Source organism: Pteropus medius, unplaced genomic scaffold (assembly GCF_902729225.1).
Source record: "Pteropus medius unplaced genomic scaffold, Ma_sr-lr_union100, whole genome shotgun sequence".
Taxonomy (NCBI): domain Eukaryota; kingdom Metazoa; phylum Chordata; class Mammalia; order Chiroptera; family Pteropodidae; genus Pteropus; species Pteropus medius.
The window spans coordinates 289-12565 of record NW_024350201.1 but is presented as its reverse complement, the minus strand read 5'-3'; the positions used below and the strand labels follow the sequence as shown (position 1 = coordinate 12565).

Genomic DNA, 12277 nt, shown 5'->3' with positions numbered 1-12277 from the left:
GTCCTGTATTCACATATGAAACATTTATGCTATACTACTACAGAAGAACAATGACTAATCAGATTTATAAAGTAAAAGGCACTCGGTAGTATATCACAGCAGTGGATGTAATGCGAACAATTAGTCTTTTTTTCTCTTACATACGATGATGGTTTTCCTGACTCAGCTTGGAGAGAGGGGTGGGTTCAGTGGTGCTGAACATAAAGGCATCTCCTCTTCATTGGCTCTAATGAGGAAAATTCCAGGTGAGGGCGTCATGCGTGGTTCCCTGGACTGCCTTCACTTCTGGAGGTTCCAGAGGCTTGTTTTCTAGGAGTTTGCTGAGATATTTAACACATGAAGCAGGGTTTATGATGTTTCCTCTCAGGGATTACGCTAATACTCTATGTTTCTCCCCAAGTGGTCTCAGTGGCATCTTTAAGTTTCCCCTGGAGTGCATCTGCTTTCCAATCTTTGGGGCTCATCTAGTAGATTAGCTCATAGGGAGTGGCTAGAGTCAAGGAAATAGAGAACCCAGGGAAAGGACGGGATAGATTTCAGAAGGCTTTCTATTGCAGAGCTTGCATTCCATTAAGGAATACCCTCTGTGGAGATCAGTGAGATAAATGGAAGTTGTGCCCATGACTCTAATTATGAAACAGACATGTTTGTGAACATTTTCTATCTAGCTTGAACAAAATGCTATAACACAGCAAAACAGGAAAGTATATTGTGAACTATATTTGCGAAGTACATTTAAAGTTGGTCACTTTAAAATTAAATCCACTGAATTTTCCTGGAGTCTTTCTCTGTAATGACCAGGTGTTCGGTATTAGGGAGGAACTGTTTGTGTGATCTGATCAGGTTGTGGAGTGGTGTTAATTGATGAGGAAGGAATTCCAAAATGGTAGAAGGCACTTAATCGACTAATCTAGTCAAATGATCAGTTTCCATTCTGATTTCACTTTCGAAGAGTGAGGAATTTAAAAGCAGTGCAAATGTGAGAAGAGATTTTTACCATCGGTATTTTATTTATCTTCTTAAAAGATTGGGGATTCTTCCTAGGGTCCTCTCAAATGATTTCATTAAAATACGACTCCTAGGTTTCCCTAGAAGTGAAGTAACAGTGAAGATCAATAAGAAAACCTTCACTGGTGGGTACTGGGGCAGCTTGTAAGTGAACCTGATATTCAGAGATGCTCTATGCCATTTCTCCATTGGCTTCCTTGTCAAATACTAGTAGATCATATATATGAGTGTTTATATTTGGGCTTTCAATTCTGGTCTATTGGTCTATGTGTCTGTTCTTATGCCAGCACCATACTGTTTTGATTACTAGAGCTTGCTAGTATAGCTTGAAATCAGGAAGTCTGATGCCTCCAGCTTTGTTCTTTCTCTGGATTGCTTTGACTATTTACAGTCTTTTGTGGTTTCACATAAATTTTTTTTTTATTGCTTTAAAAAATGGTGTTGGAATTTTGATAAGAATTGCATTGAGTCTATCTATGTCTTTGGGTAGTATGGACATTTTTTTACAATATTAGTTCTATCCCATGGTGTGGATTATCTTTCCATTTATTAGTGTCTTCTTCAATTTCTTTCATTAAAATCTTATCGTTTTAAATCTTCAGTATACAGAACTTTCACCTCCTTGGTTAAATTTAATAGTAAGTGTTTTATTGTTTTTGATGCTACTGTGAATGGGATTGTATTCTTTATTCCTTTTTCAGATATTTCACAGTTAATGTATATAAATTCAACTGATTTTTGTATGTTGAGTTTGTATCCTGAAACTTTACTGAATTTGTTAGTAGTTCTAATTGGTTTTTTTTGGTGGCACTTTTAGAATTTCCTATATATAATATCATTTAATGTAATGCAAAGACATTTTACCTTCTTTTTTTTTCTAATTTGATGCCACTTATTTCCTTTTCTTGACTAATTGCTCTAGCAATAGACTTCTAGTATTATGTTGAATAGAAATGGTGAGTGTGGACACTCTTGTCTTGTTTCTAATCTAAGAGGAAAAACTTTCAACCTTTCACCAATGAGTATGATGTTAGCTATGGGATCATATATGGCTTTATTATGCTGAAGTATGTTCCTTCTGCACCCATTTAAGAGTTATACAACACATGAAGTATTAATATTATTTGAAGTTAGACTTTGTAAACCCTAGGACAACCATTTAAAAAATTTTAAAAGAGGTACAAAAGATAAGGCAATAATAGAGTTAAATGGAGTCATACAAAATAACCCAGAAGAAGGCATAAAATGAGGGAAAAATAGAATGCAGTTAGCCAAATGGTAGATTTTAATCCAAACATATCAGAAATTGGATTAAATATAAATGGCCTAAAGAAGCAATTAAAAGACTGAGGATGTAAATTGGGGGAAAAAAAGCAAGACTAAACAATATGCTGTGTACAAGAAGTCCACTTTAAATAAAAATAATGGACTAAACAGAAAATACAAAAAAATAGAAAATAAACCATAAACATCGACCTAAACAGAAAATACAAAAAAATAAAAAATAAACCATAAGCATCGACCAAAAGAAAATTGGAGTCGCTCTATTATTATCAAGGTAGACTTCAGAATGAGGACCATTACCAGGAATAGAGAAGTATGTTACATGATTCAAAAGGAGTCTTTTGTCCAGGAAGATATAATAATTCCATTGGGTTCCTTTTTTTAACATTTCAGCCTTTTCAGTAAAGTGCTTCTTTTGTTCATCAATTTTATTTCTGAGTTCATTAAAGTGCCTATCTGAGTTTTCCTGTATCTCGTTGAATTTTTCCAGAATCGCAATCTGGAATTCTCTGTCATTTAAATCACGTATTTCTATGTCCTTAAGTTTATTTTCTGGAGATTTTGCCTTTTCTATTGGAACTTTCTTGCTACCTTGGTTAATCATGATATTTGATAGATTATTTCTCTGCCTAGGCATTTATGGGAACGAAATCTGGTGTTTTGAAGGAGCGACACTTCTCTGTCTAGCAGGTTGATAAGCAAAGGTCTTCCTTTGTTTTCCAGTAGATAGCGTCAAAGCATAACTTTTAAAATTTTGTCTTGTGCTGCTCAGGCTTCTTGGTCTCCTCGCCAGAGTGGAAAAATGCCCTGTACTCCCTAAGGAGGAGGACGTCTTTCTGTGACCAGGTTGTCTCCATCTCAGGGCACCATTTCTGTGGGGGATGTCGTGGGGGATGCGGTGGGTGATGAAATTCTGCGCTCGTGAAATCCCAGTACTGCTCCCTACAACTAGAGACTTCCCGAGGTGTGGCAGGTGTCCCCTTTGGGATCAGCGGTCATGGGTGGGGTCAGGTGGAATGGGAGAGGCAGGCTTGTTCATTCATGGTTTTGTCCTCCTCCCGGTCATGGCAACAGCCAGACTTCAGTTGCCTCACCTCTGTATCTCCACCCTTGTCACTGGGATTAGCCATAGCATGCATCTGCTGCTCAGGGAGGATTGTTTCTGTCTCTCTGCATTTCTCAGGGCTGCAGAGAATGTGCTCTATAACCAGATACTCATTGCTACTGCTTCTTCTGGGATCCTCAGCTAGCTCTGGGAGAGTGAAGAGAGGCAGGCAGGCCCCGTGGCTTTACTTTCTGCCTGGCAATACTGGCTGCTAAACCACAACTGCCACATCTCCATGTTCTGTCCTTGCCCCAGTCCCTGGGTTTAGCGGCATTATGTGCTGACCACTCAGGTGAGAATGCTTGTTCTACTTCTCTGCTTCTTAGAGCTGCAGAGAGTGCATGCTGCAAACTGATTTCTCTCCTCTCCCGAGAACAGCAGTGAGCTGCAGGCTGCATCAGAGGCTCCCATGTCTGGCCTTCTGCCTTCCCTCTTCCCTGTTTGCTCCCATTCACCCACTTTCAGATTTTTCAATGTGCAGATCTCTTAGACATGTTTGTGTGTTGAGCAGGGATTCCTTTGTTGAAGTATAGCTGTTCAACTTGTAACTTTAAGGAGAGAGACCAGGAAGACCACTCACTCTGTCATGCTCCTGTAGAATGTACCTAACAAAAGAGCTTCAAAATATATGCAAAAAATGATCAAAGTGAAGCTAATTAAAGGAGCGAATTTTACTGTATATAAAAAATAAAGAATTTAAAAAACATAATATATTAAATATGATTCCTTTAATGTAAAATTTTGAAAATTTTTTCAATTACATTATTGTGGTGACATTGGTTAATAAAATTATATAGGTTTCAAGTATGCAATTCAATAATATGTCACATGTTTATTGCACAGTGTGTTCACCATTCAAAGTTAAATTTCCTTCCGTCATCATATATTTGACCCTATATACCTTCGCCTCTCCCTCCTTCCCTCTGGTAACCACTAAACTATTGTTTGTGTCCATGAGTGTCTGTCTGTCTTGTTCGTCTGCTGTTTTCAGGCTTATATCTTACATATAGGTGATAATCAAAACAGCATGGCATTGGCAGAAAAACAGACAGACAACCCATGGAAAAGAATTGGCAGCCCAGAATTAAATCCCCGTATATATGGGCTAATAATTATAGACGAAGGAGCCAAAAACATACAATGGAAAAAGGAAAGCTTCCTCAAGCAATGGTTCTGGGATAAGCCATACATAAAGTTTTAAAGCAGGCAAATCTAAATTATTTTTTAGTAGAGAAATACAAATTATAAAGCAAATAAGTTTACAATAGAAGGGGAGGAATAGGCATGATCAAAAACAAAAGAAACTTCCAGATTTCTTGAAATGTTCTATTTGTTGTCTTTGCTAGTGGCTATTAGATGTTTGCTCTAGAATGATTCATTATACTTATTATAAGGTGTATAATTTTTTATGCCTTTTCACCCCTAGATTCCGGTGAGTCACCCCATATAGATCCACTTTTGGGTTGCCTTACTTCACCAAGTAGTACTTTTGGATGAAATCCTTTTCAAGATGGTTCAAATTACCTTCCATGAGCTCTAACTAGACCAAATGTAGGTATTCCATATTTGCTCGCTGTTGGTGGGAATTCAATTTGCTCCTGTTGTAGTGCATTTCTTCCTGCTCTGCTCTCAGAGCCAGCAGCTCTTCTGTAGTGTTTACATATTTTCCAGGTAGAATCAGGGACAGTGCAGGTGTACTTCATACTCCAGGGGACAAAGTCGAGCCTTCTGAGTGGTTCTCCTGGTGCAATCCTCATTTTCCTTATGGGGACTGCATACTAACAACTCACCAAACATATTTTTACTCATGGCTTCAATCAAACTTCCAGCTTCTCTTGTACACTGTTGATGAGGATGATGAGCTAAAGATTGTGAAAATGGCTTTACAGTCTCTTAGTGTATCCAACATTGATGTGTGGTGTTTGTTAAAAATTCATGATGATGTGCATTTCATTTTGTTCTCTTTTTCCCCCCAGCTTTACTGAAATATAATAGACAATTAGTTGCTTATATTTACATTGTACAATTCAGTGAATTTTTTCAATTATAGTTGGCTTAAAAAATGTACCAGTTTCAGTTGTAAAACATAGTGACTAGAGATCCACACAACTTGCAAAGCGATCACCCCTCTAAATCTAGTACCCCTCCTCCTCTGTACATATCTATTACATTATTAACCATTTTCCCCATGCTACACTCTACATCTCCAAGTCTATTCTGTAACTATCAATTTGTACCTCTTAATCCCTTTGCCTTTTTTTGCTGTTCCCTCAACTCCCCTCTCATCTAGTATCCCTTTAAATATTCTCTGTATCTATGAGTTTATTTTTGCTTTTGTTGTTTTTGTTGTTGTTTATTTTTCTTTTGATTCCACATGTCCATGAAATCACACGATATTTGTCTTTCTTTATTCAACCCATTTCATTCAGCGCAATACCCTCTAGGTCCATCAAGGCAATATCTTTTTCCATTTTCTTCTTTTTAGTCCATGTGTGCCTTTTAATCTGAAGTGAGTCTCTTGTAGACAGCGTATGGTAGGGTCTTTTTCTCTTATTCATTTAGCCACTCTGTCTTTTGGTTGGAGCACTTAATTCTTTTCCATTTGAGGTACTAGTTGATAGAAATGTAGTTATTACCATTCTTTATTTTTGTTTTTTGATATCTATTTTTTCTTCTTAAAGAAGGCCCTCCAACATTTCCTGTAATGCCGGCTTTGTGTTGATAAATTCCTTTAGCTTATTTTTGTCTGGGAAGCTCTTTATCTGTCCTTTGACTTTAAATGATAGCTTAGCTGGATAAAATATTCTTGGTTGTAGATCCTGGGTTTTCAACACTTTTAATATTGTGTGCCAAGCTCTTCTGTCCTGCAGAGTTACTTCATGATGATTATTTCACATGGTGATTTATTATGCTTCATATACATTTAAAACATATGTCATTAAAGATGACTATAACATCTGAGATATATGGGAGACGAAAAGATGAATATAACATCTGAGATATATGGGAGAAGAAAAGTAAAATCACCAAGAGATTCTCTTCTAAAACTCTCCTTTCTGGTGCCTCAAGTTTCCCTTAAAATTCGCTCTTTGTAAGATTTTACTTTAGTTTATTGAATGAACAAAGTTATAGAGAAATAGGCCCACCTGTGGTGTATCATAGCAGCAGTGCCTATCAGAGAAAACATCTCCTGTGGATCAGGAAGCTTTACAAGGAAGTCATGAAGATTCTCTTTTACTGACTTTAATGTGGGATCCCTGTGTGAGAGCTTCATGTATGGCTTATTTTACTTCTTTTGTACCACAAAATTTTAGTAGCCTATTTCCTATAGGGTCTGTTGAAACTATGTGATAGTTTTAATTTATGTGTCATTTTTAGCCATTGCCGAGAATTCTTGGGTATCTTTCCATGAGATGTATAACTTTTTCATGCTTCCAAGAAGGTTCCAGGAAACTTCTTCTTGCTTGTGGGTTACATTAATATTTCTGAAAAATTGGCCCATAGGGCTCATTAAAAATAATGTGCAGCATTGACTCTGGTGGGACCCCCTTGTCTCCTTAAGTTTGTGTTTCTCAAACAGGATATGTGATTTTTTTTTGCCATGAGATACACAAAAGCCCAAATTAAATTCCTTTCTGAAGGACAATTTTACTCAAAGAAAATAATTTTGTATTATACCAAGTATATGTGTATATGGAGAAGAAAATATAGTTTGTGATAAACAAATAGAACTATATCAAACTAAACATTTTTGTATAACAAAGGATACCATAAAAAAAATGAAAAGACATCGTACTAACTAGAAGATATTCGTTTATGATATATATGATAAGGGGTTAGTATCGAAAATATGTAAAAAATTCATACAACTCAACCCCCTAAAAACAAACGATCCAATTAAAAAAATGGGCAGAAGACCTGAATAGCTATTTCTTCAAAAAGGAAATACGGATGGCCAAAAGACATATGAAAAGATGCTCAAGGTCACTAGTCATCAGAGAAATGCAAATCAGAATCACAATGAAATATCACTTCATACCTGTCAGAATAGCTATTACCAATAAATCAAAAAACAACAAGTATTGGCAAGGATGTGGAGAAAAGAGAACTCTCCTGCAGTGTTGATGAAATTGCAAATTGGTGCAGCCATTATGGAAAACAGTCTGGAGGTTTCTCAAAAATTAAAAATGGATCTACCTTTTGACCCAGCAATGGCACTTCTGGGTATTTATCTAAAGAAAACCAAAACAATAATTTGTAAAGATCTATATATCCCTGCATTCATGGACACACTATTCACAATAGCCAAGATATGGAATCAATCTAAATGCCCATCAGCACATGATTGGATAAAGAAGTTATGGTTCATATACACAATGGAATATTACTCGTCCAATAAAAAAAAGGAAATCCTACCATTTGCAATGACACGAATGTACCTAGAGATTATTATGCTGAGCGAACTAAGTTAGATAGAGAAAGATAAATACCATATATTTTCACTTATATGTGGAATCTAAGGAATGAAAAGAACAAACTAATCAAAAAGAGACTCACAGAAATAGAGTACAATCTGTTGAGGACCAGAGGGGTGGAGGTTGGGGGCTTGCGTGAAAAAGGTTAAGGGTTAAAGAAGTACCAATTAGTAGTTGATAGGTCATGGGGATGGGGAGCACAACATAGGGAATGTTGTCCACAGTAATGTAATGGCTATGTGTAGGGCCAGAGGGGTGATAGAATAATCGGGGGATTGTTTCATAAACTATGTAAATGTCTAACTAATATACTGTATACCTAAAACAAATAAAAAAATGAAATGCAGGAAAAAACATATTTAGAGTTTAAAACAAATCTACAGAAGACCACATTGATGCTTGGGTTAAAATCACCAGCTATGGCAAGAAAAAAAAATAATTACACACATACACACACATACACACACACACACATAGATAGATAGATAGATAGATAGATAGATAGATAGATAGATAGATAGATGATAGATAGATAGATAAAACTATGAATTTCAAAGAAATATTGTCCCCAAATGCCCCATGTTTTCTGACCATTTTGCTGGTGGAAAGGTTTGAGAAATACTGTATTAGAGTATTTCCTCATCTAGCACCAGCAGGCCTATCCTTTTGGCACACCACTCAGTACGACCATAACTCAAAGGATATACACACATTTTTAGTAGATCGGCCTCTCACCTGACGGCTTTCTTGTTTCAGCATAGTGTTTGGGCACAAAAACGGAATTTGTTTTTGGTATAATTTCTCTGAATACTTTTCTGACTTTGCCCTACAGCTTTCTGAGAGGTGTAAAAATTTGTATAGGGCATTGTTATTCCATATTACAAGAAGTATTGGGGTTGTCACAACTGATTTGGGGAGGAAGCACTATGAGTAAACATGACTGATTGGGAGAAAATGCATTTAAGGTAAAATAACAAGATTGAGTGTTGTGAAGTACAGGGCTTAGACAGTGGACCAGTAAGAGAGAAGACAGCATGGAGCAGTTTATGGAGCAAAGACTTTTAAAGGCAGGAAGAGGAGTTTGTACTTTATCTCCAAGTGATAGAGGTATGAGACATACTCTGTTTTTGGTGTGAAAGCCTCAGACAATGAAAAATGTCCATTACTGGTTTATTTATTTATTTATCTTTTGTGGCCCTGGACTCATTGTCTTTAAAAATATTTGGTTTCTGAATTTCGAAGACTGTATACTCTCTTGAAAGACTTCAAATACACATGCATTTCATTTTTTCCACCAGCTAATATTAAACCATAATATATACATAATAACACCATATTTATACATAATAACACCATATAGTTTACTCAGTGAGGTCATACTTGTTAAAAATGTTTTATTGAACATTTATCATGAATAAGCTGAACTTGAACTGCTACGAATTGTGAAAAATAAGTCTCTCTCTCTACTTAAATGTGAGCCAGAACATGATTTATCGAAGCTATTCTCTATTGTTGTTATAAATAATTAAGGTCAGAAGTGCCACATTCTCCCTCTCTTTCAAAAGATGTCTCTGTTTTGGTTAATTCCTAATCCCAGAATTCTCCTTAGGGCATCTTTCATGTCTTTGTTTCGGAGGCTATAGATAAGGGGATTTAAGAGCGGAGTCACAACTGAGTATACCAAAGTGATGATCTTCTGCATTCCTGCTGGATTCTCTGATGTCGGCCCCACATACATCACCATAAGGGTTCCATAGAACAGGGACACCACCATTAGGTGGGACCCACATGTGGAGAAAGCTTTAGTTCGACCAGCACCAGAGGGAACACGAAACACAGCTCTGAGTACCAGAATATAAGATCCCAAGATGAAAAGGAAGGGTCCAAAGATGTTTATTGAGGTGACAGTGTAGCAGATAAGCTCAGTAGAAGGAGCAGGGATGCAGGCCAGTGCAAACAATGGGCCTGGGTCACACACAAAGTGATCGATGATGTTGGGTCCACAGAAGGAAAGTTGGGAGATAAGGACAATGGAGACTGGATGGCAAAGAAATCCACTCACCCAGCAAACACAGACCAGGATCAGACAGAACTTCCCAGTCATGATGGAGGGGTAATGGAGTGGGCGGCAGATGGCCAGGTACCTATCATAAGCCATAACTGATAAGAAGAAACACTCTGCTGTGCCCATTGAGAAAAAGAAATAGAATTGAAGGAAGCAGCCAGTGAAGGAGATGGTCTTGGTATCAGAGAGGATGTTAGCCAACATGTTTGGAATAGTGGTGGAAACGTACCACATCTCTAGGAAGGCAAAGTTTCCCAAGAAGAGGTACATGGGCGTGTGGAGCTGCCTGTCCCATTTGACGGCACAGACAATAGCCCCATTCCCCAGCAGTGTCAGCAGATAGACTACCAGGATTAACGAGAAGAAGAAGTTCTGCATCTCCCTTGGACCAGGGAAACCCAGGAGGACAAACTCAGTCACAAAATGTGTTGTTGTGTTCTGGGATCCCAAAGCTGTTAGAGACACAGAAGCAATTAAGGAGTGAATAGTAATGAACATTTGAAGGTTTTACTAACAAATTGCTTGAGAATGTACAAAGTATTTATACATTATCTCATTTTGTCTTCCAAATGACACTTTGAGCTATAGGGGGTATGATTTATTCCTCTCTTTTGCAGATTGTGAAACTGGAGATCAGAGACTTAAGGGTTTTATATCAATGTGCAAAGCCAGTAACTCCTAGATACACTGGCCCATTTGGAGATTGATTTGGAACAAATCTCATTTCATTTCAAATATTTCTATAACCCCCAGTCTCACTGTAAACTTTGGGTATATCCTTTTACTTTGAAGCACAGTTGAGTATAAATCTGACACAAAAATAGCTGTAAAGTTGCCTCCATAGTCAGAGTTTCATATGTAGAAGTCCAATAAAAATCAGATATGAATGCAACTGTGGGTGGGAGTCTCGAGCCCCTTTGCTTTTCTGCTCTCAGAAAGCAGCTGAGAACTCTCAGGGTTTTGTAAGATGGTTTGAAAACCCTCTATCTAGCTCCCTGTAGATCCCATTCTTCTAGGTGGCATCTGGATTTGCTGAACAATTCAGTCCATTTCCATCTTGAGGAGCTCTGGTTCTCTCAAAGTACTTCTTCGTGTTGAGCAAAATCTGTCTCTTTTATTACTTATACACAATGATCTTGGACTCATCCCTTTCAATGAACCTATACAAAAGAAGTCTAATTTTTCTTCCATTATGGTGATGGTGGTGGTGATAGTGGGGCTTAAATAACTGATGCCAGCTACTATGTCCCCTGTACATGATTTCTTTTGGAGGCCACCATTTTCAGTGGCTCGTGTTCCCCGAAGCTGCACCATTCTACATCATGGCTGAAATTTTGAGGTACTTTGCAGCTGATATGTCCACTTTTTTAGTATATAAAACCATATGCTTTTTTTTTTTTGCTGGGAATTAAGACCTAAACACCATAACTTGTCTATTTATTGTCTAAATTAAATAATGGATAGAGGAGTTGCCTTAGGATGCTGAAGCCAGAAAGATATTTCACATACTGGTTGAATTAAGAGTCAAGACAAGATGATATAAACTCTGATATTTGGCCACCAACTTTTCTACAACTATTGCTTTAGGCTTATTTCTACGTCTTACAGTTAAAGTTCAAGATATTTCACTGTGTAAGCCACCATTAATATTTTAAGTATAGTAATATATTGACACAAAAGTAGGTTAATTGACCATATTATTTATTAATGTCACTGTTAAGATACTCACAAAATTGCATACTTATGCCATGTACACAATCTTCAGAGAGCAAGAGGCTTGTTTCTCAGTATTTGATGAATCTAGAGCAAAAGCAGAGGATAAATGTTTTATTGCTAAGATAAATTTGAGTATCTGCATTGATAACAATACTTTTAGAATGATTAAAAAGACTTTTTAATAAACACAATTTTGTGAATTTCTAAAGTTTGTCCAAGCAACTTAGTTCAATGGACTATAATTATGATGACCATATGTACCAAAATTTTTAATAGAGTAGTAATTTCTAATATACTTCCCACAACTATACCTATCTTTGCCAGGCCTCTGGCTGTCACTTTTGGGTAGGAAAATAAAGTTAATGGGTTTAGTTTTCAATGCTGCTGTTTTGTGGTATTTCGGTTTGGGTTTTGCCGAACGTAGAACCCCATCCTCTGATTACTCTTTTCTCTCCTTTGGTTCCCCACCCAATAGTACATTAATGCCGACTGCATTCCCTTTGCTGTGCTCCCCATACTCTTGACCATCTAAAGGGCTTTTAATTAAAAAAAAATTGAATGCTGAATTTAAATTGTAGCCCATTTTCCATTTACTTATTCATTTAGGCATTTTACAAATGTTTA

The 12277-nt window shown here is 37.0% G+C and overlaps 1 protein-coding gene across 1 annotated transcript; it reads right to left on the bottom strand.

The window, feature by feature from the left end:
- Window positions 1–9430: 9430 nt before the first annotated feature.
- LOC120583102 (olfactory receptor 11H6-like) lies at window positions 9431–10435 on the bottom strand. Its single transcript, XM_039838444.1, has one exon. The coding sequence runs from the start codon at window positions 10433–10435 to the stop codon at window positions 9431–9433; it is 1005 nt and encodes a 334-aa protein (XP_039694378.1).
- Window positions 10436–12277: the final 1842 nt, after the last annotated feature.